The sequence below is a fragment of the Hippoglossus hippoglossus genome, chromosome 21 (assembly GCF_009819705.1).
Source record: "Hippoglossus hippoglossus isolate fHipHip1 chromosome 21, fHipHip1.pri, whole genome shotgun sequence".
Lineage (NCBI taxonomy): Eukaryota > Metazoa > Chordata > Actinopteri > Pleuronectiformes > Pleuronectidae > Hippoglossus > Hippoglossus hippoglossus.
Window position 1 is genome coordinate 13,760,381 of NC_047171.1, and position 27,380 is coordinate 13,787,760.

At 40.7% G+C, this 27,380-nt stretch overlaps 3 protein-coding genes across 4 annotated transcripts in view; 1 reads left to right on the plus strand and 2 right to left on the minus strand.

The window, feature by feature from the left end:
- osbpl6 (oxysterol binding protein-like 6) overlaps positions 1-12,883 on the plus strand; it is a 38,670-nt gene extending 25,787 nt beyond the window's left edge. For both annotated transcript variants that reach the window (XM_034573881.1, XM_034573882.1), the window contains 12 exons: positions 897-1,004; positions 1,389-1,520; positions 2,694-2,781; positions 3,794-4,047; positions 4,362-4,499; positions 5,593-5,656; positions 5,868-5,946; positions 6,945-7,089; positions 7,642-7,786; positions 7,956-8,082; positions 8,248-8,370; positions 9,632-12,883. In XM_034573881.1, coding sequence (XP_034429772.1) covers positions 897-1,004; positions 1,389-1,520; positions 2,694-2,781; positions 3,794-4,047; positions 4,362-4,499; positions 5,593-5,656; positions 5,868-5,946; positions 6,945-7,089; positions 7,642-7,786; positions 7,956-8,082; positions 8,248-8,370; positions 9,632-9,743 — 1,515 coding nt within the window. In that variant the 3' untranslated portion in view covers positions 9,744-12,883. The remainder of the gene's footprint in view (positions 1-896; positions 1,005-1,388; positions 1,521-2,693; positions 2,782-3,793; positions 4,048-4,361; positions 4,500-5,592; positions 5,657-5,867; positions 5,947-6,944; positions 7,090-7,641; positions 7,787-7,955; positions 8,083-8,247; positions 8,371-9,631) is intronic.
- Positions 12,884-13,781: 898 nt separating this feature from the next.
- On the minus strand, positions 13,782-19,371 carry prkra (protein kinase, interferon-inducible double stranded RNA dependent activator). The gene is made up of 8 exons (XM_034574614.1): positions 19,128-19,371; positions 18,484-18,659; positions 17,858-17,939; positions 16,986-17,064; positions 16,714-16,831; positions 16,530-16,624; positions 16,273-16,435; positions 13,782-14,751 (listed from the first exon to the last, which is right to left on the minus strand). Exons 1-8 carry the CDS (start codon positions 19,178-19,180, stop codon positions 14,594-14,596), a joined length of 924 nt encoding a protein of 307 aa, XP_034430505.1. The 5' UTR covers positions 19,181-19,371; the 3' UTR covers positions 13,782-14,593.
- A 470-nt stretch (positions 19,372-19,841) lies between these two features.
- On the minus strand, positions 19,842-26,909 carry casp10 (caspase 10, apoptosis-related cysteine peptidase). Its single transcript, XM_034574613.1, has 9 exons — positions 26,651-26,909; positions 25,023-25,305; positions 24,355-24,460; positions 23,339-23,474; positions 22,645-22,710; positions 22,455-22,534; positions 21,233-21,347; positions 20,638-21,130; positions 19,842-20,413 (listed from the first exon to the last, which is right to left on the minus strand). The coding sequence occupies exons 2-9, from the start codon at positions 25,295-25,297 to the stop codon at positions 20,248-20,250; spliced, it is 1,437 nt and encodes a 478-aa protein (XP_034430504.1). The 5' UTR covers positions 25,298-25,305; positions 26,651-26,909; the 3' UTR covers positions 19,842-20,247.
- Between the last annotated feature and the right edge of the window lie 471 nt (positions 26,910-27,380).

Here is a 27,380-nt window from a genome sequence, read left to right on the forward strand (position 1 = left end):
CAGCTTAAAGGGATAGTTCACAGAAAAATTCAGTCATTATCTACTCAGCACTGAGCCGATGGAGGGCTGGGTGAAGTGTCTGAGTCCACAAAACACTTTTGTAGTCTCAGGGGTAAACAGTGTTGCAGCCAAATCCAATACAATTGAAGTAAACAGGACTTCTTCTTCAGACGTAAAAAAACAACTGAAAAAAAACCATGCCTCCATACGGCTCCTGTGGATTCATCCATGTGTCAGCAAGCACCGACATTCATATTTGACTCGAAACTGTGTCATTTACATCGTGTTTTAGGCCTAAATGTCCCCTGATATACTCCTCGGAGGCGTGTTCACATTCTCACGGACACACCGGAAAACTGCACACACTCTCATGTTCGCATCGCTGCGCCCGTTAGCATCACCACTTCCGGTATTACACTGACTTTTACACTTAAAACACGGTGTGAATTACGCCGTTTCGAGTCAAATATGAATGTCGGGGATTGTGGACACTTGGATGACACGTCTGATTCACGTCTGAAGAAGGAGTCACCAGTTACTTCAATTGTATTTCGGTGAACTATCCCTTTAACATTGATAGGGCTCGTGTTTTAACAACGAGCAGTTAAGAGGCTAAGTTATTATTCATTTCGGTCATTTCTGTGGACAGAATAACGACTGTGGATTTTGTCCCCCATCTCTTCCTGTTTAGTTTCTTTAGTAAGCGATAGTGATCTGTTCTTAGCTGGTATGGTACGAAGAAGCAACCAAAGAAAAACTTTCCGTGAGTTCTCTGTATTGATAGGAATATCAGCTCAACCCTAAATGAAACAACCATTGAAAACCTATTGTCCTGTGGCGAGATATCAGCGTATAGTTTCATATCAAATTTAGAAAAATTGTTTTTTGTCATCCAGGCCCTGTCCCAAAACGCAGAGCTTCGAACTCGACTCAGCCGCATCCACTCTGAATCTGTCCTGGGTGAACAAGTTGTCAGTGTGAACATCATCTCCACGCCTGATGAGGTACGTCACTTGGAACATCTGTCACTGATGAAGCTCATTTCTGACTCCCTGTTTTACAGAAACTCCAGGTAGTTTGTTTGGTTGCTTCCTGTATTTGTTGATTGCATTAGTGATTCCAGTCCTTATAGACTGATGGTCTTTCCAGGTCGCCCTGGCAGGTAAGCTAATAGATCATCATTCTATGCAGAACCGGACATCAAGGTTAATGGCAAAAAATTACAAATTAGTAATGGATGGGAGCTTGCCCTCTGGCAAGGATACACATGCTGCGAGATGAAGTCTGTGCTGTCATCTGAAGGTGTTTGTGTTTGTTCAGGGCTGTTTTTGGTTCTGAGCTGTCACCACAGCCAGGGAACAGTGAACGTCTTGTGTGTTTGCCTGCAGGCCGTGGAACAGATGGGGATCCCTCTGACTCAGCAGGCCTCTAATGAGAGCCGACTCTCCATGTCAGAGTCAGTCTCTGAGTTCTTTGACGCCCAGGAAGTGCTTCTGTCAGCCAGCTCGTCGGAGAATGAGGTAAAACAGGGGACGGTTGAGACGGGAATAAGAGCTATAAGGAGCAGAATTGGATCAAAGATAGCGGGGGGCTGAATTTGTCCTGCTGCTGGGAAAATAGAGCTACATCCACACATCGTCAGGATCCTATCACATGACCCCCTTCACTTTCAGTTACAGCTCCTCCTCGTAATCGTTCCAAGCTAATAAACCCCTGCTCATGCTTTTAGCCATTGCTGATCCTCGTTGGCTGCTTAGCTCTTTCTGCGACTAACAAGAAAATGTTTCCTGCATACACTGGCACGCGCATGCCTAGTTTACATAAGAGGTCACGAGTATGGACATGGATTAAAACTGATTCAGACAGAGATTGTTTTCAAATGTAGTCGTGTGGATGTACCCCAGATAAAAGCTGGAGTTAGCCTGCAGTTAATGAGGGCAGAAAGTAAAGCAGAAATAGCTTATAACGAAATCTTGGGCACTCAGGAGGGCTATTTTTTGTGTCTGAGAATAATAACTCTCCTCTTCTGTCGGTTTCTCTTGATTTGCAGCGTCTGGCTTTGTTAAAAAGGACGTTTGTTCCATCACTTGAAACAATCATTTCCCCTTGTCTCCCCTTTTAACTCCTGTGAACACCCTGCTCCAAATATAGTGGTCTCTGCGGAGCCATTAAGCATCGGAGCTCTCCAGGCCTTACACTGAGCCACGTTGAAGGATTGAATCATCAACCCTCCGCTCCACACACACACACAGTCCTGTAGCTCAAACAGCAGACCCACTCAGACCGGTGGTACACTGCCAGCTGAATGTTCCCCAGCAGCAGGCGACTGTAGTAGAGTGGTGACAATATGCTCCTCTTCAGCAACGTCAATGGCCTTATGGTGTTTATATATATATATATATATATATATAGTATGAAAATGCTGCAGTGTCTTGTCTCATGATTACTGCAGTGGGACAGATAGCCGGCGACTGCTGCAGTTTGTTCGCCACTGGCAACGTTGAGTGTGTGTGTGTGTGTGTGTGTGTGTGTGTGTGTGTGTGTGTGTGTGTGTGTGTGTGTGTGTGTGTGTGTGTGTGTGTGTGTGTGTGTGTGTGTGTGTGTGTGTGTGTGTGTGTGTGTGTGTGTGTGTGTGGCTGAGGCAGTTCTGCTGTTCTGATTCTGACTCCGCTCTGTACCTGTTCCCCTCAAAGGGCTCAGACGATGAGTCATATGTCAGCGATGTGAGCGATAACATTTCCGAGGACAACGCCAGTGTGACTGATAACGTCTCCAGACAAAGTAAGTCTAATTCTGCACTGTCACCGGCCTTCGTGCCTCCACTTCTACAGTACTGTGGCCAAAAGCATGAACAAAAGCAGTAACAAAGGAGAGGATCCCGCTCAGTGCTCCTCACACACACAGACACAAACTCATTTATCTGAGCGGCCGAGGAGGTTGACCTTGCAGTGTTGCTCTGTGCCAAGGATTCCTCCTCCTCGACTTATTAAAAGCAACAGCTCTGTGTAAGGGGAGATGGGATCTCCCTCCTACATCTTTGTCACATACCACACAGGGATATAAAACCTGATATTTCTAAATATGTGATGTTTGGAACTATGACCCTACAGCTGTCAGACCACGTCACACTGGTTGACCTCCCTACACTGGCCCTCAGTTTGTCTTTTAGGGTCTGATTTTAAAATCGTATTGATTAGTGCAAAGCCTCTTAGTGACCTGGCTCCTCGCTGTATCTCAGAACTTCAAGTCCAATTCGATTCAGTATGAAGCTTCTTGAGAACCTCAGGCAGACGAAGAGTATTATATCCCACAGTCTGCATCGTACCAGGCTAACAAGCTGAGGACACAGCCTTTCCTGTTCTAATCCTGCAACTCTGGAACAACCTGTCCTCAGGAAGCTGAGTGACTGAGTCCACCTCAACTTTTAAATCTCTTGGAAAAAACATTGTTTTAACAGGAGCTCAGCCTGATGTAGCTTGAGTTTTCTCTTTTACCTGATATTATTTGAATTGTCTTTAATTCTTAAATAGGTTGAAAAATACCAGAATCCCCCTTCAAACAGATTTTCCTGCCATGAATAAAAAGATCTCATTTAGCTGCTGGAATTAAAGAATTTATTTGGCATTTTTGCATAAAAGTGACAATGAATAAATCGTTAAAATATTTGCTGATAAATTTTCTGTTGATCAACTCAACTCATTAAATAAATTCCTCTTATTATATAAATATTTAAGAGCATCTTATCATCGACTGCCCTGGCAGGTGTAAATGTGTAAACCTCTTGTTTTGCCAGTGGCCAACGGAGACTTTGCTGGCAGCGCCTTCCGCAATGGGCGACGCACCTGCCTGCCGGCGCCGTGTCCCGACACCAGCAACATCAACCTCTGGAACATCTTGAGAAACAACATCGGCAAAGATCTGTCCAAAGTGTCCATGCCAGTGGAGCTCAACGAGCCCCTCAATACCCTGCAGCGCATGTGTGAAGAGCTGGAGTACAGCGAGCTGCTGGACAAGGCTGCGGAGACCGAGGACCCCTTCGAACGCATGGTAAAGTGTCACATACGTCATAAACGAGTACTTTGTACGGAGAACATGGTAACTGTTTTCTATCTAATGTTTTCTTTTTCTCTGTAGATGTTTCTACTCACATCTTAAGTTTCTCCTGTTTGTCAGTCACAAGCCAACGCACAATTTCTCATTCATGTCTGAGACGTGACAGCACGCTCTGATGTAGCTGTTCACCTCAGATCCTCCTACTTTCGTCTGTCTTTATCTTTTTAGTGGAATCAAATGAATCCTGATGTTCAGTTTGTTAATATGAGCTGGTTCATCTCATCTTTGTCTTGTTTTGACTCCCACAGGTTATTGTTGCCGCTTTTGCCATCTCAGGCTACTCATCCACTTACTATAGAGCAGGAAGTAAGCCATTCAACCCTCTACTCGGAGAGACTTATGAATGTATTCGTGAAGACAAGGGCTTCTGTTTTTTCTCGGAACAGGTACGTTTGTTCACAGATTTCTGAAACAGTGGTTTCAAAACTGTCTGGCTACTTAAAACAAAACCAATCTTTACTTGCATTTTATTTCTTAAAATCTGCTGATGAGATCAACGAAAGACAGTTCATTGCCTTTATTTCTAAGAATTTTAGCCCTGAAAACTTGAAATTATTGATTCAATAAATACAAACTTTTAACTTAAAAAAAAAAAGGTAATTAAAAAAATAAGGACAACTTAACGCTGCATAAACCATAAAGACAATTTTCATTTTCTGTTAATAATCCCACAACCATCCGGTTAATCCCCAAGTTTAGATATACTGGAATAAAAAATGCTATTTGAGCTTCGGAGTTCTTTTTTGAAACAGCGACCACTAAAACAATTTCAGCACCAGGTCCAGTTAACAGCTGTTTTATCATATGGAAATAGAATCTGTACAGTTGTCATGGAAATTGTGGACATTTCCCCATCAACAGTTTTTGTATTGGCGATGATGTCACATCTCGTTCATTTGAGTAAAATTTGAGCTTCAAATATGAGCTTCAAAATTCTCTTCTGAACTTGGGAACAGTCGTATTTAATTACCATGTATTTATCTCCTTTATGACGGTGTAGCTGTGGGTATTGTGTTGGTCAAAACATTATGTTTCCATACTTTATTTCTGCTGTCATGAGCACCATCATTTAGATGTAGTCACACAAATCTTGACACATGCTCTGATATGTATTGTATTGTATTCATACTGTACATATATTCTTCACATTTCACTGAACTTCTTAAGGTTGCTCTCTTAATACGTCAGGTATATAGTAAACCCAGGCTCTAATTAATAGTTATATTAATTATGGATTAGTCGGATTCTTTTCTTGAATAATCAAGTAATTTTCAATGTCCTTGACAGGTTCCTCAGTTGCCAGGGCAACAAAGAGATCCAAACAATGTTCTGTTTACTGTCACATATAAGACAAAGAAAAGATGAAAATCTTCAGCCTTTTCCCAGATCATTCAAACCAGCTACTGTATATGATGTGTAATCTAAACAACAACAACAACAACAGCTGTCAGACTGTATCTATTTAATCTTCTCTCAAAGGTGAGCCACCACCCTCCCATCTCCACCTGTCACTGTGAGTCCAAGAACTTCACCTTATGGCAAGGTACGTTACCTTTCTAATTAGTGAGGGATTTTACTCATGGGGAACTGAGGCTTAGCAGATGAGACAGAACGACTAATTTAACCTCTTTAATATCCAGATTAATCTTTACAGAAGAAACAGACTTCGTTCCTTAAATTTTCAGAAGAATATACAGAAATTGGGAAGTATGCTGTTCTTTCTTTTCTGATGTTTTTACTATTTTGCTTTTCAGATGTGAGATGGAAAAACAAATTCTGGGGCAAGTCGATGGAGATTTTGCCGATAGGGAGCGTGAACCTCACGATTCCCAGGTAACTGATCCAGATAGTTTGTCTCTTGGTTTAAACCTGAAGTCCGAAGCTTCATGTCAACAATTAAGCCATTAAATCATCTTAGCTACTGAGCTGATTCATGTCATCTGTGTTCTTTTAATTACCAGTTTATAACTTTTAAAATGCGCTCACATCAACATCCAAATTATAATTATGACTCTGAGGGATTGATTTTTTTCTGGAAACTCTGAGTTTGCACTAAACCAGCTGTTTGGAGTTTGGTACACACCCATATGGCTCAGTGGTAATTAAACCCCTTAAACCTGAAAACAAATAGTTTTATCAGTGCTACCGGCTCCCTGACAGCTCTGAATAATACATACCTGTAACTGAAAACCAAATAATTAGATACTTCTCACCAACTAAAAGTACATGTCAATACAAATGTGTGGCTCAGAGGAATCCACAAGAGGATGCAGCTCATGAATAAACTTGACTGGGATGTTTGAGGAGGCGTGCACTGATATTTTTATCACTCAAATCATATAGACATGAATACTGAAAATGCTATTAGATAAGCTGCATGATCAAACTAGATCAAGGTTTTCTTCTTTAGCGATCAACATGTGTCTTTCCAAGAAAAGAAACCAAACTAATCTGGAATAAAACCAAGAAAAACGAGTAGGGTGCTCAGCCACTAAATATCCCTGCCAAGGCTGATTGGCCTCTTTATCACCTCATTGCATATATTGAGAAGGTGAAAGATAATTCCTGGATCCGCTTCAACAAACGCTGTCAACAAACGCCCTAATAATAATAAATCCCCCTGATCTGGATCTGCAACAAAATTAAATGGGTTGTTTCCTGACCCATACCACATCCTTCCATCAAGTTTCATGTGAAGCCATCCTGCGGCTTTTGTGTAATGCTGCTAAATTACAAATGCAGATGAAAACATAGGTAGTAAGGTTTTTATTGAGTTCCTGCTCATATTGTTTAGCAGCTCGAGGGGATCACCTGCTGTTGTGTCTCTCTAGGTTTGGCGATCACTACGAGTGGAACAAAGTCACCACCTGCGTACACAACATCCTAAGCGGACGACGGTGGATCGAACACTACGGAGAGATCACCATCAGAAACACAAAGAGCAGCGCCTGCCTCTGCAAACTCACATTTGTCAAGGTACAGAGATGTTCCTGTCAGTTATCACAGGGCTTCTGCCGCGTATCACTCATATAATATATTTATTTCCCTTTTCACTGTTACACTGGCCAAAGAAGATGGAAAACCAGTAGGATATATAAGGCAGGGAATTCTTTTTTAAGTACATTAACATTTATATCCCATTTTTGTCTGTAATACACAGCTTAAAAAGTACAGTATAATGAATCAGTTCATGTGACCTGGACCCAGGAAAATGGCAAATAATGTTTAAATGGATAAACCAAATAAAAATGAATTGTCCTTTATCAAATGTTCTGATAATGAAGCGATGAAACAGGTCTGATGCTGCAGACTGAAACTTAAACACTCTTAAACAATCCACTGCTGAACTAGTGTTGCTTGTAGTTTATAGATGAATAAGGTCTCAGCGCTGCACATACAAATATTATAACTAATGTTTCTGCCCACAACAGGCAAAAAGAAAATATTCACTATATAAGTTTTAATATAAGATTCTCTCTAAACTTTTTTTTTTAAATCTAAGCTGATGGAGTTGGATTTGTCTTTCAGGGAAACTACTGGAGTTCTAATGTGAATGAGGTTCAAGGATTTGTGATGGATCAAGAAGGGAAAGTGATTCACAGGCTTTTTGGGAAATGGCACGAGGGCCTTTACTGCGGCGTCCCGCCTTCTGCCAAATGCGTCTGGAGGCCAGGTAGACATCACTTCTTCACCCACACTCATATCTGGACGTTTAACCGGTCGTTTAAAATGCACTGGAAGTTTTTAGGGCCAAAGAAATTTGATCTTGCAATCTGACACAAGCCAGTGGATGTTGTTCCAGTGATTTTAAGATGATGTTCATGTCGCTCTCTCCTCGTCAGGCTCCATGCCCACAGACTATGAGCTGTACTACGGCTTCACCAGGTTCGCTATTGAACTGAATGAGCTTTGCCCCGAGTTAAAGGATGTTTTGCCGCGTACTGATGCCAGATTCAGGCCCGATCAAAGGTACAGCATTTCCCCAAAATTAGACTGTAACATCAGCGAATTGTTTTTGTCTGATGATGTCCGAGCTCAATATTGAGTTTCGAGACCTTTTGTGAAGGAACCTCATGTGGCCGTCTGATTCTCTGTATGCGTTCGCTGAGACATTTCCTTTTTTCGCTCACGCAGGCATCTTGAAGAAGGGAACTTGGAGATGGCGTCCTCAGAGAAGCAGCGTATAGAGGACATGCAGAGAGCCCGGAGGAAGTGGAGCGATGAGAACGACATCAAACAGGAGCCGCGCTTCTTCAAGTAAGAACAGAGGGCAGTGAGCAGATGTGTGAGGCTCTTACCTGAAACTGTGTGAACGCTCATAGACTGAAATATACAGATTCATGTTTCCGTCACGTTTATAGAACAGCACACACATCGTTCAGTAGTTGTCAGAAAAGACACACAAGGCTTGATCTCTACTCCCATTGTTATTTGTCAAGAATTCTGCCTGTGAATGAAAAGTAACTCAGTCGTGTCATTTAACTGATTGTGTCACATTTGCAACACTAGTACCTGTTTTTATCGTTAATTCACTAAATGTGCCTGTAAACCATCATCAGCTTTTATATCTCATTATATTTCTTCATCATTAAACTTTAGAATCATAGTGATCAGTGATTTGTTGCTATTTGAGTCTATCATTAAACAGGATGAACGGAATAAGGCGCAAACAGTGAAATGAAATCATGCTTACTGTTTAATTACATTATACCAAATATTAAAATGAATCACAGTAGTTAATCCAAATGTATTATTTCTAATAATAATATTAAAAGTGAATAATTATACATCACCTTGTTTTTCCACCTGAATCTTATCATAGCATCACCTCAGTGTTCTCTTAGTGCAGTGTGTGACTGTGGTGTGTAAACTCTGGCCATATATAGTTTTTTATGAAAACAAGGTAAAGGTGAAATTGACTGTCTTTGTTTTCCACACACAATACTCAGTATACAGGAGAATGTATTTGTGTTCCTTCTGTGCCAAACATTCTCACCTCACAAATAAGCTTATTTTTCTTAGTTTCCAATGCCAGCTTTATATTTGAATGTGAACAAGTTAAACAGTGTGAGGTTGATGGGGACTTTCTGTCAAGCTGAATATCAGTTTATGTTCAGGAGATACTGTAGGTTTTTGGGGTTATTAGTTATTTGCTGGCCAGGATCGTTCCTCCGTATGTTTGTGAATAACATTTTTACGCCTCAGTGCTAATTAGTATTTGGCGGCCAAAGTGTGTTGTGAAAGCGATTTTTGCCATGTGAGTGTGTTATCTTCAGAACCCCTTGAGAGAATCCTTTGAAATTTGGCACAAATGTTCACGTAGTGTCACAAGTGAACTGATTCGATTTCAGTGATCAAAGGTCAAAGTGACCTCATATTATTGTGATGCAATAAGTCAGGAATACCTGGATGGGCTGAAACTACACTGCTCTGCGGGGGGCCTATAATGACAGGGCGATAATTCTAGTTTGGTTTCAGCTTTATCACTTACAACTGTCACTTGTGTGTTTTCTTCCAGGAAAGTGGTTGATGCCAATCACAGGGAGAGGTGGGTCTCCAACAACATGTACTGGGAGCTGCGCAAGAACCCCGGCTTCATCAACATGGAATCCACAGTGAACCTGTGGTAGCAAACGGATAATATGGTCCATCGTATCATCATCACACACAGGAAGGCTGTTACCTATGCACAATAAGGTGTGAAGAGAAACGTGTGAAGGATAAAACATCAGTGTGCATGGAGAGGAGCGGCTGCAGAGCTGAATGATGGCCTGCTGACCAGCGGCCCTGTCGGGGGTTCTGTGGCGCCGTCCCGCGGTCATCCACCCATGGAAACATCCAGTAGGATCACCTTCATCGTGCTTCTCCGAGCTGGGTTGTCAGGGCAACAATCGTAACACTCCTATGTAGATCTTTTCCTCAGCTCCTTGGTTGTCTGAGTATGTCCTTGCCTTAAAACGACACGTCACACGATTTAGCGCGTTTTAGTTGAAGCCATTGGATTTCCGACAAGCCGTTTGGGTTAGACTAGTCTCTGAAGTAGACGTTTTGATTACCTACAATACTGTGCATGTTTAGAGAGCAGCTTTCACTGGCATAAAGCCGCATTTACTGTATCATCAATTATTGTAGAAAAAAAAGAGGTATTTTTATAAAATATCTTGGACTCAGAATTTAGTGGAAAAGGACTATGTGAATTGGCAGATTTGATTTATTCTTGCCTTTTAATACTGTTGAATCTGTGTGATAGCAGTACTGTCTCTCGGGAAGCAGCTCATTTACATTCTGAACCCCCCCCTCCCTTCCCCAACTGGGCCTTGCCTCGCTTCGGTCATCACTCCTTGCCCTCCCCTGTCCCACGGCCTAATTAAAAAACACAGTCACATGAAACCATCGTATGGTTACATAATTACATGCATACATCAGTGCGTCTTCTGAACGTGGTGCAGTAAATGTTTCAGTGAAATAACATAAGACGCTCTTAGATGTTCAATCGTCTCAGTATCAAGGACGTAAGAAAAGATGGTGCTGTAGCCTGTACAGATTCTAATCCATCTGAGACACTCTGTGCTTTTAAGAGAAATCACAGCGAAACACTCACATGAAACATGACTAATTCTTATAGTGGAGCTAGAAAGACACTCAGTAGAATGCATACTGCGCATCCACCAACTGTCCCCTTATAAAAAACACATTTAAATTCACTAGATCCAGATTTATGTCTGATTTGACCTTACAATGTTCAAGAAAGTAAATAAGAATTATTGATCCCTGATCCAGATCTGCACCAAAATGTAAAGGAATCTTCCGTGACTTATACTGCATCCTTCCATCAGGTTTTAGTGGAAATCCGTTCAGAATTTTGTGTAACCCTTCAAACTAACAGCCAAACAAACGAAAGCAGGCGTAAACACAACCTCCTTGACGGTAATTAGGAGGGCGACTGGAGAGTGCATTCCTCTGCCAAGGCTAATGCCCTCTCTCTGTATATAAATACATATCTCGGTAATGTTATTTGCAACTGCGTAATCCTACCAACGAATAAACAGTCAAACAAATGCAGATGAAAACATGATGAATATAAAGAAAAAAAGAAAGAATTTAAAATTATTTATCTGTGATAAAACATTGTCCTTAATAGTGGAAAATTAAGGTATGTGCATTATTCCTTGAAAAAATAACAAACATGTTGAAAAATGCCCTGTGTTGTGATGTTGAAGCGAAAAATCCACATCAGAACCAAAAATATAATGTTCTGAAACAAAGAAAAGTAGTAAATCCTACCAGCAAATATTCTATTTGCAAAATCGCCTACATTATTATTTAGTTATCAAAACAATGATTGTGATTGATTAATTAATCGCCTGCATACAGCAATGAAACACCAGAGACACCTAGAGGTCATCTTATGAAAATGCAGCTTCAGGAAACTAGGATATTTAAACAAACACTCTGTACAGTATTAATGAAAATACTGTACAAGCTTTAAAGCTTTTAACTTAATGTGTCTGATTCCCCAGAGACTCGACTGCTATGATGATTCTGCAAAGCACCAGTTACTTATTTCTGTATTTATTGCAAAGCAGATTAGCTTTAACACTTTTGTGTTATAGAGTAAGAAAATATAACGCAGGGTTTCAGATTGAAATCAACCCCGACACCCGCGAGCGGCCACACGTTGTCCACGTGTCCGGGAGCACACGTCCTCGCTCAGGACGGCAGGCTGACGGCGTGAATATATAAATATGTAGAGTGAAAACTATGTGAAGCAACTCCATCCTGTGTGCACTGTTCACATGGTACTGTAGATTACAAAACCAAAAACATGTTACTGCTTTGCATCCATAGACTCTTTTCTTTACGTATGAATATGTGCTTTTAATTTGATCCCAGGTCACAAACTCCAATGCTACGACTCGTCAGTTTCACTCGCTGTGCCTTAACGCATTTTATTAATGCCTCACAAACACACTGCTGATGAGAAGCCCCCCCCCCCACACACACACACACGCCAAGAAGAAGGTACGCCATTAACAAATCCGACTCAGCACATTCTCCAGTCTCCACCTGCCTGCACATGATCCAGTATATCAAGGAGTTAGCTGTTGATTCTTTTGGGAGAGGTTATTGATGTTGTAGGTGGGGAAAAAAAGGTTTTATGTGACGCTCGCCGTGTTCACAGATTGTGTCCCACTGCTCCGCTACTCCAACATGTAATCAGTACTGTTTCGGGGCGATCACTGTAAATACAGCACATTTTAAAGGAAGATGGGCGGTTCCTCCTACATCAACTGAATTCTTTTTAATGAGACTGAATCTCAGCAGTTGTGAGTGGAGGAGAAGGGCGATGATTAGTAGTGTTTGGAATCATAGAGTCAGACTGTAGTGAAAAAGAAAAGAAAAAAAAAAAGAAATCATGAAATCCTTCCATGCTTTCTTTGTCCATTATTCAACCTGCATGTTAACACAACTTAGCCTGCCAATGAATGTTGCAGATGCCTTAGAAAAAAGACGTTTTTCTTTTTCAATTGGACTCTCATGGTTTTTTTTGGTTTTGTTTCGGACTGACATGTATCACAATTTTTTTTTCAATCCTTTAAATCCTAATGGGTACCTTCTAAAGTGCAATTTTAACAAAGTACATATCTTTCCATGAACACCGTACACTGCTGCTACATAGTGCTTGTTCTAATAAAACTGTAAAACAATTGACAAACACGTGGTTTGTATGTAAAAGATATGGTCATAAAAGTTCATGTTCAATAAGGAAGACTTTCTCTATGTCCCGTTCATTCACAATTCTCTCTCCCTCCTTCACAGCCTCTTTCAATCAGCTGCGATCAGTAATCCAATCAGATTTTGCCATGATCTCGATCAGCCAATCATGTTGTTGCTGTTAAACTTTAAATCTGTTCTCCTCTGTGTCGTCGTCAGCTGATTCTGTGTAAAATCACACAAAACAGTGCAAAGCGACAAATATTCCAGATTTGAAGCGAAAACTACGATTGTTGCGCAAAGATTTTAATGATTGATCAGTTTCTGTTCCTTTGTCACTGCATCGACAAATTTTTATTCTAATTGTAAAAACTCCATAAATCTAAACCACTTGTTTGAGTTTCTATTCATGTAGAAGCAAGAACTAGAATTACAACACTGCAGTTGTATGCCAACAGCAATCCATAAATTTATATAAGGTCACTGTGACCTTTGACCACTTTATCTTTGAGTCCAAGTCACAACTGATTTCCTCAAGCGCTCTCCAGAGATCAAAAACATGTCTTTTGAGGCCACCTTGACGTTTGACGTGAGTCCAAGTGAACATTTGTACCAGATCTGAAGACATTCCCTGGAGGCATATCGTGTTCATGAGATTGGGACGGACAGACAACCCTGAAAATAAATGTGTAATTTTTCTCAGTATTAATGTATCTTATTAAATACAACACAGACCACAAATACAGGTCAAGTTACATTTTGTGCATTTAATAAAAAATAATATATTACCCCAATTAGAATTAGAATTGCAAAACTAATCCGAAAAATCTTAATTTTCCTCACATTTGCGCTGCCTTCGTGAATTGATGACCAACAAGTGGTCGGTTCCCACGAGCAATCTGCTCTCTCTCAATACCTTCTGTTGTATGACCACTGACAGAAAACAACACGCGTTATCGTTTAGAGTTTGGATTTATTTTCTGGATTTTTACACGTCGTTGCAGCTTTTTTCTCCCAACAATGTCCATACAGCTGAGGACACCATCAGTTACTGTATTAATACATCACAGGTTTTACGTCTAGGTTCTATGATGCACACTGCAGAGAACAGACCAACAGGAACAGCAAACAGTAAAATAAAGAGGTTGTATCTTTTGTGAGCGTCGACGAGGTAACGACAGTGGGGGTCTGTACTGTAGACTGCACGGCAGAAGGAAAAGGGATAATCTCTCCTCATCAATTCCCTTTCATATTCAGCTCACTTCCGTTTGTTTAAGTTAAACCTAAAGGAATCTTTATTTAAATTGAAAGTTCGTGGTCTTCTATTGGCTGGCATAAAACTTAATACACCACTGCAGAGGAAAATCTAAGTCACATAAAAAAATAAATGACATCCACTGGAATGTAAATAAAAGCATCTCTACTAAAAAAAGGCTAAATACTTTGTGAATAAAAAATGTAATATGGAGGATAAATAATCAATAAAACAGCTATACCGAGGCATGTAGAAACATCAAGAGGAAGTGCTTTATAAAATTCATTGTTGTGTTCTCACTTGTCTCACCTTAAATATGTGGAACTTCCTGTGTAATACATGATGATTGATTTTGATCTTATTATTAAGTTATTGCGGACCATGATCTGATTTGTGATATATATTATTATAAAAAAATAAACCTTAACCTCATCTTGACCTCGAGCAGGAAGAACACGACATGGACATCAGCAGATATACGGTATGTGACAGTTGCGACCGCTGAGGCGTTTACTTGGAGGAGGCCGTGATCTTGATGTACTGGAGGGCGCTGTGTGCCGCATCGTTGTGCGCGTTGCTACAGGAAATGCCCGTGCCGTGGCAGACGGTGACTGGGGACGTGGACAGCTCTGCCAGACACTGGTACTGGCCGTTCACCGTCAGCTCAGCTGCCAAAGACACACACACAGTTTACAAAGCAACACAACAGACAAAAATGAATATAAAACAGTGATTCATTTCTCTTGGGTGCCTTATCCCCAGCCTGTGACCTGAAGGTCCATGGAGAAATCGCCATTGTTAAGGATTTTCCAATTCCTTAAATGTGCAATATGTTACTTTAGCCACTAGGGGTCTCTCAATCAAAAATAATAACAAAAGACCTAGAAAAGATGAAAACCTACCTGACATGACTGATCGTCTTCATGGATGAGTAAATGTATTAAAGTCATATTCATGTTGCCCAGCAAACGGGAATGAATAATTGTGATCCATTACGAGTGACATGAAGTTAAAGCAGATATGGGTAAAGTGGATATTCAATCCAAAGAGGTTTTGGTTATGTTTGGTTGAGTTCAACTTGTGTTCTTTATTGCTTAGTTGGCCTCTTTTTGAGTTAGTGCCCTTAATGTTGTAGCTCTTTATTTGTTTCTTTTGTTACATAGAATTTACTTACTTACCAATTGTCAGGGACCATTCAAAAAGGCACAAGGGCAAGAAGTAAATAGTACAATTTCTCCTTTAATATCGAAAGTTGCTAGCAAGTCACAAAAGTAAGTAAATTCTATGTAACAAAAGAAACTAATAAAGAGCTACACAATTAAGGGCACTAACTCAAAAAGAGGCCAACTAAGCAATAAAGAACACAAGTTTAACTGAACCAAAACAAGCAAAACTGACCTCCTCCCACATGACCCAGGGATCTTATAGAGACATGGACTAATCCCAGACAAACACAAGTACTGTACTATGTACTAATCTTAGTTAACTAACAAACTTAAGACGTGCAAACATACAATATATCAAAAGAAACCAATCTACAAGGAAATTTGAGTGTAAAGCAAATGATAAAGAGAGCAGCGGTGGACTAGTGGTAGAAAAGACAGACATCAGACTGGAAGGTCGCTGGTTCGAGGCCACGGACAGACAAAACATACCTGGACCAGAGGATGGACCAGACCTGGACCTGTTCAAGTCCAAGAGGACTCTCCCCCCCACTGTCTAAGTGCCCCTGTGTGTGCTGTGTTCACACAGATGGGTCAAAAAGCAGAGGACAAATTTCCCCCATTGCATGTAGTGTGTGCGGGACCAATAAAGGGATCGTAATCTTAAATGCAATGTGCAATTAAAAGGCGACCAAAATGAAACACCCCATTAACTTGAATAAAATTGTGGATTTCTCTGGGTTTGAACACTGTTGGAAACAAGTCAACAAAGTAAATATCATTGATCTAGTTGTTTTTAGACATTTTATGAAGAATTGTAACATATTTTATCTTTAGCCTGCAACTATTTTTGTTGTTGCAGAGATTCACCCAAAACTTTCTAGAAATGTCTAGAACAGACACCTAAATGAGCTGCTACAGTCAATATTTCAATAAAAATATTGACGCCGTTTTAAAGTTACACTCTTTAAGATTGCCATGAAATCTGATCAGATAGAAACACAGATGAAGTGTGGTCTGTCTCACCGATGTCGAAGTACGTGACCTCAAAGCCTTGCTCGTTGGACAGCTCTAACATCATCTGGATGTAATCAGTGTTAGGAATGCTCAGAGGGTTTCTTCTCAGTAAACACATCTTCTCTGTTGAGGAGTTCTTCAAGTTCTCAAATCGGACACTTGGTGTAGGCATCTGGAAATGAAAAATGTAATGTTAAAACAGAACACTCAATGTGTTGACGCAGTGGTGACACAAAAACCCCAAACATAAGAAATATGCAACATACCCATGTGATTTCAGAACAGCCTGACAGATTTAGTAGCTTTGCAAACATTTTTTCCGCAGCTGCCTTTTTAGCCACCTTTTTTGAATTTCCTACAGCTTCAAAACACAACACAGAGACGAAGAACAGGATGAACAAAGACTAAAGAACGTCACTTTAAAGGATTTTACATGAAGGTCACTCGAACCTTTCTCTGACAGGGACTCCAGCCGACAGGTAACAGTGAACTCTCTCTTGTGTGGTGGACCACACTCCATTAAAACTGAGTATTCAGGTAGACGCCATCCTCGGTGCAACGCTAGCTCCTATTAAAAGCCAAAAAGAAAACTGAATGAGAGGGAGAAAAACAGAGTTGGTATTTTATTCATTTTGTGACAATCACGCATGTGAAAACACACACAAACATGCATCCACAAACAATGAAAGAACATAAAAACAGCAGAGCCATGATTCACACACCTGCAGTATCCCCACTGAGTTTGGATGAGTGTGAGTTTCTGCTGCGACACCATTAACCTCAGACTTCGCAGAAATGATCCTGGTGGGAAATAGAGCAAAGTGTTTACCACAGCTGCAACACACCAACATTCACATCAGGCTGTCAGATGTATATGCAACAGTGTGGGCGTCAACTGAATATTGTTTTCCTCATTGATTTATTTTCCAATGACTTTCTCAATTAATTGCTTTGGAAAAAAATAATAAGAAAATAATTAATTCTATTTCGTGGTTTCAAAATACCCATGGACATCTTACAATACACCATAAGTAACACAAAAGGTTGAAATCAAATTAGAGAGGGCTGGACAAGATAAGATGAGGTTATGTTAAGTAAGCTGATCTCAACAGTTGTGTTTAGATTTGTGAGTCTAATAGAATATAGCTGATGGATAAGAGATGGCAGAGACTTGAAGAGTCACGGTGCAGAGCAGCTGAAGGCCCCGGCACTTATTGTGCTGAGTTTAACAGACCGACAAACCGAGGAGCCGCCCAGGAAGAGCTTTGGGCTCAGGGGGGGGTGTAGGGACGGAGAGGGTCTGGAAGGAGCCAGGGTCTAGAGAGCTTCAAAGGCCATTTGTGTTGCACTGGTAGCCAGTGAAGCTGGACGAAGATGGATGTGATCACTGGATTTTGTGCGGATGATGATCTTAGCAGCAGAGTTTTGGATGATTTGTCGTAGGAGTATGACTTTATTGAGTATACCTAAAGAAATATTACAGTTACAGTAATCAAATTACCAATGGTAATGTACCAAAGCCCAAGTTAATGTCCTGAAGTTCATGACATTTTCACCCAATAAATGTATGAAACCCAAAACAACAATGACTCACACTTCTACATTGTCTTTTTGCAGAATAATCAGGGCAGCTTCTGCAGCCTGGTGTTTAGCAGACTTTTTACTCAAACCTTGACCTGCAATACAACACAAATAAACACAGTTACAGATAATGTAACACATTACAGAAACTATTTTTTAAAGCACAGACAACCTCAAAAGACAAGTTAGATGACAAAATAAATAAATCCCCTGTTTTAAACTCTGGAAGCCCACAAGGACACTTTATTCAATTTAGTATTGATGTAACACCCAAGAAATAATAAAACAAAGATTGAAATTTGAATGAAAATAATTGAACTTGTAGGTGTTTAAAGGTGTCAATCAGAGGACTGGATTGTTTCTTAGCAACTCAACACTGAGAGCTTTGAAAATGTCAAACTCTTGTTGGGATCTGCACTGCTCTACATCTGAAGTGAGACACCTTTGTTAACAACAAAAAAAACTCGAGGACATATTTAAGAGTGAGCTGCAGCAACAGACAGGAGTGACAAGAAGGCAGAAGAGAAAAATAATGTATTGCACAGTGAAAAGAGGAATGTATGATTTTCAAGTCAAATGAAAGGCTTGATTGAGCGTCAGGCAGCGATCAGCACAGCAGGGGTGGGACTGCTAATGTACCTGTGCTGCTCACGTCTCCGATCGTCACGCTGAAGACGAAGCTGGGCTGGTGAGCCTCTCCCTCGGCCTTCTCCATCACATACACAGGAAGACTTCCCGTTTTGGTGCCATATTCATGCAGGATTTGTATCGGTGTTTTCCCAGGAATGTTCCTCTGCGTTTCAACTGGGTTCAAGCTGTGTGTATTAATGAAACCAGTTAAATTAACCAGAAGCACAATAATAACTGTGCTGTTGCCATAAATCTCTTACCAAAAATAGTGAAAGCAAATGATATGACCTATTTACAGGAGGGAATAACTAATGCAGCATAAACCTAACAATTTTTCCAACAGGTTTCGGGAAGTTTATTAGATAATGAAACAAAAAAAATCTGTCTAGTATTTAATGGAAGTATTTTTTTTTACTTTTCAGGATTCTGGTTTGTAGCGTTACTGTTTATAACAGACCCAAAAAATACTGATTTAGATCAATATTTTTTATTATACATAAATGAGAGATTCATTACAAATCACACAACAGTGAGAAGCTGAAACCAGTAAGGATGGAATAATTAACCGATTATTCCCACTGTGTATTTAATGGTTGATTCGTCAAACCACTCGAACACTTTAGATAATGAAAGTGATTTTAAAAACAACGTACCCGGAGTCTGCGGTGGTTTTCACAGCTGCTGACGGAAATCCCTCTTGCGCCATGGTTGTTTATGTTTTTGACTTCCTGTTTTCAGCTGGGAAATATCTCACAACACTTCAACATATATTTGAACTGTGCGTCAGGTTGTTATGTGACTGTGAAGAAAATGAAAACATGCATCTTCGTTGTGGCCTGACCGGGGAAATCACCTTCTTTAACAACATATCAACATCCGGGTCAGCCGCGGGTCAACTAATGTGACTGGCGTTAAATTTCTCTACCGCCACCTGCTGGCGATGGAAGGTCACAGAGGGCGTTTCATTCATTGGTGATTTCACTGCGGAAAAAAACACAGGAGAAGTGCAAACAGTAAATCTAAGTAATAATACATGCAGGATATCTGGAATCAGCAAAAGATTGGAAATAAGGTTTAAATTAAAGATGAACCTCCATATAAACACTGGAGCAAACTCCATATAGCGCTATAATCAACCGCTGTATACTGATATACTTTTGATGCTCGTGCCAACCAGTGCAGTTCGTGTGTACATACATTTTTTTCCAGACTCATATGACCTTAAAACACTGAATGTAATGGACGAACAGAGTAGAGTTTGAAGAGTCCCAGTTTAATACAAACACACAGAATGAATGGATGTTCAATTGACAAAATATTTTCACAATAGCATTAAAGATTTCCTGGATTTATGATGTGGGACAACCTTGTGGACCGTATTTGCATATTTTAAATGACAATGGTTGACAAAAAACATTTGAAGAATAAAACTTTGGTAGTTGCCCCAGGAACAATTGGTCAACAGTGTCAGTGTCATTTAAAAGTGTATGTAAAATAAAATGATAATGAAATAAAATAAAGGCTGAGAGCGAGATGATTCATAGATTCGCTACAGCAGACAGTACAAATACTTAGCTTTGAAAATGCTACAACTAGAGGAGCAGGGCTGGTACTTGTGTGTAAACAAACCAGTAAGACTGTGTCATTGAAAAAAAATCATCTCAACTACAGGTTGACTTTCAAGTGTCCAACTACATCGTTGAATAGTAGATGGCCCAGGAGTACATTTGGATGAAGCTTCCCTTCGTCCTTGGGGGATCGTTTTAATGTCAATCAAACAGAAGGCAGGAGGGGGGAAGGGGTCTTAGGCACCGGGAAGACCACATTCTTCCTGAGCGTGGAGGCTTGCTGAGGCATCTGCTTTTTTTCACCTTCGGTTTTGGTCTTGAGGCTCACATCATCATTCACTTTGGTCAGGATGGACAAGAGGTCCAAGCCCCTGGAAAAGGAAAAGAGAGGAGAGTGAAATAACCCAAAGCACAACACAGACACCTATGAAAAAGTAAAAAGTTAAATATTTCACTCAGACATAAAATAAATACTATGAAATATAAAGAAATATAAAATGTAGATTGAGAGGTACTTCAGTATTTCTGTACATTTTAAGACACTGAAAAACAAAAATCCATCATCCAACAATATCAGATATTTTGTTTTTCTCACCCTGGCACCAACTCGACGAGGTTTTTGCACAATGACTGAATAAACCAGGTGCCCTTCTTCTTATCTCTGAAAGAGACAAAGGAAGGAACGGTGGCCATCGACATCAGGAAATCAGCCTCTGCTGGGATGGAATCTTTAAGAGCATCACTACAAACAAGACTTGGTTCGGGGCCATCGGCCTCGATGTACACAGCATCCTGCTCCTTTTGGCCCTGGCAAGCCTGGACGAAGAACAGTTTGGGTTTTTCTGCTAAAGTCGGGCAGTTAAGTGCATTCAAAGGCTCCTTCAGAACTTTGATGTCGACAGTTTGAGTGTCTACACCGTAAACGCTTCCCTCCAGGCCGTGGCTGAGAACACAGCACGCCACGCAGTCCATCTGCCTGTGGTCTCTCCCTCCGAGCTCCCGCAACACAGACAGCATCTTCTCACTCGTGCAGTCTAGATGTACCTCAACGTCAAAGCCCAGCCACTTAAACACATGGCTCAGACACTCTGGAGGATATAGAGATAGATGGACACACACATGCAAAAAAATGCATCAGCAGTATCACAGTGGCACAAAGAGATAAATCAGTTCAATAAACATAAGCTCACGTTCATCAACCATGGTGCCCGCACGATATTTGAGGCTGGACCGAGAGAAATTGCAGTTGTTGATAATCAAGCAGATACCTCTCTTTGCTTGAGTCATGGAATATCTTCTCAAAGCCTACAAACATAAATCCACAACCCAGATTAAACAATCAGATTATTACTGTCCATGTTTTGCGAAAAAGCTACAAGTTCAGAGTATAGTGTTTGGGCGTTTCACACCAGAGTCTGAACCATGGTCCAAATCAAGGTTCATGATGTTTAAATGTGATCTGTTAATTTCAGTTTCACATTGCAATTTAGGGAGCAGACTAAAGACTTTTGTATGACATATGTATGTCCTGTCATCATACCTACATTGGTTTGTAAGTTTGATTGGTTTGTATACGGGCGTGTGTCTGACGTTGGCGTGTTGTCAGTTATTTTCAGTTCTTTTGTAAGCGCAATATTTCAGTCTTTCCGTTTGAAATGAGGAAATGAATGAACCTGTCCATATCTTTGTTTCGTTGCCGTTATAATATCATTATTAGTACCAGCATCCCCAACTTCAGACTCAGTACCTCACACTAGTTCAAATGAACGTCCTCGTCATTCAATCATTATACTGTCGGCAGTGAAGACTACAAATCATCCTCTTATTCTTCGTCTTCTATTGTTAAATGCTTTCTCAACTTCCTGCAATTGGTCTAAAAGTCTGAACTGTCCCCAACAAAATTTCCACACTGCAAATGATCCAAACCACGGTTTCGTTTAATCCAGACCGAGACCACCTCTTCGGTCCAGACCAAATTTTGGTCCATTGTTCTGGATCGGTGTCCGAGGCACCTTTCACACCTGTTATTTTGGTTAAGACTAAAACTTCCAGACCAAACAAGGTAGGTGTGAAAGCGCCCCTTACGTTAAAATGAGCAGTGGGGCCCATATCCATTCTAGTAATCTAGATCTTCTTATTCCCACAGTGTGAAATATGTGAAATATGAATCAAACACAGATTTTCACAGAGCCCCTCAACAAGAAAGGGCCTCAATATAAACTGACAATGCAGGAGCCAGTTTATTTTCTACATTAGCTTTTTTGACCAAACATAATCAACGTGAATCATGTGATGACAGGGGTTTTAGAGGCCCTAAGGGTCCATGACTGGGGCAGTTGACCATTTTACTATGGAAGTAATTCAGCCTTGAACACATGAACTTGTATAACTGAGAGGAAATAAATCACACACCTTACTGTTTGTAGATGTCTGATTTTCAGAGAAGGTCCTGTTTTCTTGAGAACCCGAAACGTCTACAGTATCACTGCACACTGTGAGACAGACGATCGAAGGGTGGAAGATCAGTGTCGTCATTTTCCACAAAGATAATTTAACAGTCTGTCGTGTTCTTTTAATACAGCTCACTGTGGAAAATACTTACAATAACCTGGTGAGCAGGCACTGTTGCTTGCTTCAGTGCTTAAACCTATAGTCGTAAAAGAGGATTCTGAAAAGATGACTGCATATGAAATGAAAAAAGTTTCATTTGTTAAACATCAAATCCGACTCAGAACTCACGCAGAACGGTGGTGAGAGAATCATTGGAAGACTGCAGGGCACGAGAGAAATTAAAAATAAAATAAACCACAAGACAAAATAAATCCGTTTCATCGTCATATAAGTTACTCGGTATTTTCTTACTAGAGTCAATGACTGGAGGGCTTGTAAGAAGAAGGAGAACTAATGATTTTGCATTATAATTTTACATAAATTGATTGAAATGAAACAGCAGATGTTTACATATGTATCAAATTTACAGCAATATAATTAGACATGTTCGGGAGTGGGAAAAAGTATAGAAGCTTGTGTGGACAAAATAAAAGTCCCCTCACTGTAAATATCTATTAGGGTTAAGACAAAGCTTTAGGTTAAGGCTGAAATGGTTTTAGGCGTGTAGGTGTAAGGTGACCTAATGGAAGCCATGTCATTTCCTGTGCTTTAATGTGCCTGACTTCAGAACCAGCCCAGTTAATCACTGAAATAAACTCTTTGAAAGTAAACCTGCTGTCTCTAACTTTTGCTTTTGTGTTGTCAGTTGTTGATGACATTTGGAGAGAGAGTTTTCTGTAGCTTACCCTGCTGTGCCTTGAACTGGGTGATCTGTACTTTCAGCCTGGGACAGACTCGCTCAATCTTATCTTCCAGTAGGTTTAAGTTATTGTCACCCAGGAGGTCCCTCTGCTCCATACACAGGAAGACTTCCAGCAAAGACTGAAAAGTTGAGCAAATTTACACTTACACTTAACTTATCATAAGATAGTGTGATACAGGCTTAACAGCAGAAGCAAAGTCAAAGTCAGGCAACAGATATTGTTGAATTTTATTGATGATTTAAAAATGTTTTTTATTTCCGTCAAGGAGACTATGTTTTCACCCCTGTCCATTTGTTTGTTGGTTGGTTTGTATGTTTGTTAGTTCTTAGGCAAGATTACGCAAAAACTACTCAACAGATTCGGACCAGGGGGCAGATATAGGATTTATTTTCTCTTTGTTTAACATTGTGAGATTTTTGAGGTGTTTTGTGACAGTATCACTGATTTTCCAGAGAGTAACTCATGGACTAGATGAAAAAAAACTGGCAAAATTATGGTACTGATATCGATGAGTGTGTGAAATTTGGTGCCACTTGAAGGAATTTAAGGGGACTGTTGGGACTTGGCGGAGGAAAGTGCTCTACTGAGTGCCATTCTAGTTTTATAGAAATTGAATGAACTGTATTTATACAGGACCTTCAAGCCAAGCTACAAGCCACATTCACCCATTCACACACATTCTTACAGCGCTTACAGTGTTTTAGGCTTATTCTTTCAGGCACCATTTCAGGCATCGCAGGGGGAAATTTGGGGTTCAGTATTTTACCCAAGGACACTTTGGCATACATAAAGGAGGAGCCGTGGACTGAACAACCGACCATCTGGCTAGTGGATGTCCTGCTCCACCTCCTGAGCCAATGCCGACCCTGTATTATTAGCCAATCAATGCATAAAGTTGTAGAACTATTTATAGTTTGCATGTTTATAACTATGGCTGATTGTCTCTTGTCTCCTCAAACACAGGATTCAACCGTTGACAATCAGAAGAACCAACTCACAGTATTTTCCTCCACTGCTTTGCTTGGGAGCATCTTGTTCAACAAGAACTTCATTTCCTTCAAGTGGTCAGTAGTCAACTCCTCGGACAGGTTGTAGAGGAGCTTCCTGGAATGAGAGACAGTACAACTGTAGTTGGCCTGTTGCTTGACTGGACATGCTAGAGGGTCACCGTTGTATGTTCTAAGTGTACCATTCTGTACCATTCTAAGCAATGAGCAATTGCACTTTTCCATAGATATCAATGATATATATGATACATTTATGATATATATAACTGTTGTTTGGACAAAACAAGACAGGAGTGACCCCGGACTCCAATAAATTGCTATGGGATATTTCTTGTATGTCTATTTTGTGACTTTTCAGAGACCACTGATATAAATCTTATTCAAACAACCGATTTAAATTACATATCCCAAATTTTTATTTCTTCTATATAATGAAGTTCACAGTTGAAAACATTTCTAAACATCATGTCATCAATGTTCATCAAGTTCCTACCCAATCCATTAATAAGCCTTGCACTGTCTCTGATACTGATCCTATGCTTTATATGTATTATATGTAGAAGGTGTATCCCTATTAAGCGTGAGTGTTTTCAAATACTTTCCTGTAACCATAATTATTGAATGATTTACTTAAAAGCAGCAAAATGTGAGCAGCCCACCTGTAGGGAGAGATGAGGCTTGTAGGTTCTCTGTTGTTGAGATGGAATTCTCTGACTAGGTCGATGCGTTGTATGGTGCGCAGAAGCTCAGTCAGCAGGTATGGTCGCTCTTGCGAGAGATGGTCTTGTTGCATCAGACGAGTGAAGAGGTCAGTGGGTGACTTCACAGATTCCGTGTTTCGTTTCAGGATGTCGGTGCAAAGAAATGCTAGAGCTTTTACATTGTCCGTAGTCAGGGCCTTCCCCACGTTATGCAACAGCTGCTGGAACTCCATTCCCTGCACTAAAAACAAGGTAAACGCACTCAGATGTCTGTTTTTTTCTGGTATAACATGATGCCTGTCATTATTACCGTTTGGTGTGGTGAAATTGATCAGATAATAACAATAACATTTGATGGCATTCTGGAGGAGGTTGTGTGAATTCATTATAGCTTTCACGCCAGATTGAGATAAAGGCCGGGATTACCTGTTGATCTTTTTATCCAATCACACTAGGTACCCAACTGATGATATGTCACCAACATCTGCTGGTGATCCCTAACATCTGCTGGTGGTCCCTAACATCCTCTGGTTGTCCCTAACATCTGCTTTGGATCAGTAACATCTGCTGGTGGTCCCCGACATTCTCTGGTGATCCCTGACATCTGCTGGTGATCCCTAACATCTGCTGGTGATCCCTGACAACTGCTGATGATCCCTAACATCTGCTGGTGATCCCAGACATCCGCTGGTGATCCCTAACATCTGCTGGTGATCCCTGACAACTGCTGGTGGTCCTTAACATCGGCTGGTGATCCCTGAAGTCTGCTGGTGATCCCTAACATCTGCTGGTGGTCCCTAACATCTGCTGGTGGTCCCTAACATCTGCTGGTGGTCACTAACATCTGCTGGTCGTTGGCAACCTATCATCAAACTAGTAGGGAAGACCCAAACATCTGATGCGGACCAGTAACATCTGCTGGTGGTCCCCGACATTATCTATTGATCCCTGATATCCTCTGGTGATCCCTGACATAATTTGGTGATCCCTGACATCTGCTGGTTATCCCTAACATCTGCTGGTGATCCCTAACATCTGCTGGTGGTCCCTAACATCTGCTGGTTATCCCTAACATCTGCTGGTGATCCCTAACATCTGCTGGTGGTCCCTAACATCTGCTGGTGATCCCTAACATCTGCTGGTGGTCCCTAACTAGTAGGGAAGACCTTCAATCTTATAACTTATATTTACCACCTTGTCCTATGTTATAGAACTTATTGCAGTTGGTAATCAACACCCCAGAAGAATATTATCTGACTTTCACTCCCACATAAATTAATATGACAGCGTTCTTCCACTTGCATACAAATGAGAAACACCCTGACTTTAACCGATATAGAAACACGAGTCTGTGCATTTGTCACCTTCAGAGAACAGTAGTGACTTAACTCTGTGATCTATTGATCCAAAATACTGCAGTGTGAATCCGGACGTAGAAAAAGAGCTGAGTAACAGGAGCTTCCTATCACTGCTACACACCTCACAACTCTCTAAGTGTCAATAAAGTTTGATTAAATGAGAATTTCTTTATAATTTAACGATAGAAATATGATCTTAACACGAACATGTCGCTCAGTGTTACCCACCTGTCTGGAGGAGTTTTCACTAAGTCTGATGAAGCCTTGTAGAAGTAGAAAACTTCTATATTACTTCCCAAACACGGACCTGGGCGCACCTCGTCAAACCAGAGGAGCAAGTACAAACCGAAAGTAAAAAAAAGTTACCAAATGAACGCTTATTATCGTTATTTTAAGATAATTTCATTTTGTATTTGTATTTTTGATTTATTGTTATTGTTTTCTCAGATGTGAATCGTGTACGATCTTTTTATCATTTTAAATACTCGGGTACGATATTTGAACATTTCCTGTCTGGCAGCCTGACAACCAATCACGGAGCCTGGATCATGTTTCACGGGGGGGGGGGCATGTGCATAACACGACACCTGTGTGATGCACATGCCCTTATTTGGACATGAGTCAGCAGCGCGCAGAATCCGGAGCAGGCCGTGACGTCAGGATCAGGAACATCAGGTGATACTTCCTGTCAAAAATCCAGGTTCAACTATAAGTTCAGTTTCAGACAATCAGCTTTAACTTCCCAAACTAACAGTTGATATTTGACTGGATTTGTATTTTCCCCAGTGACCCAGCAGGTAGATGCTGAATGTTCTGTGTTCATAAAGTGCTTCTCTAGTCTTGATGACCACTCAAAGCGCGGTAGAGTACACAATCTTACAGTGCAGCACTTTCTCTATCACACATCACTCACACACTGTCAGCAGTTCAGTATCTTGCCCATGGACACTTCGGCACG

Excerpts from the sequence above, each read along its gene's own strand:
- prkra (XM_034574614.1), bottom strand. The coding sequence starts at position 19,180 with ATGGCGCAAGAGGGATTTCCGTCAGCAGCTGTGAAAACCACCGCAGAC. Across the intron at positions 16,832-16,985 it reads ACTCAGTGGGGATACTGCAG|GAGCTAGCGTTGCACCGAGG; the intron begins GTGTGTGAATCA and ends GGCTTTTAATAG. Across the intron at positions 16,436-16,529 it reads GCTGTTCTGAAATCACATGG|ATGCCTACACCAAGTGTCCG; the intron begins GTATGTTGCATA and ends TTTCATTTCCAG.
- casp10 (XM_034574613.1), bottom strand. The coding sequence starts at position 25,297 with ATGGAGTTCCAGCAGCTGTTGCATAACGTGGGGAAGGCCCTGACTACG. Across the intron at positions 21,348-22,454 it reads AGACATCTACAAACAGTAAG|GCTTTGAGAAGATATTCCAT; the intron begins GTGTGTGATTTA and ends TTATGTTTGTAG. Across the intron at positions 20,414-20,637 it reads CTCGTCGAGTTGGTGCCAGG|GGGCTTGGACCTCTTGTCCA; the intron begins GTGAGAAAAACA and ends TTCCTTTTCCAG.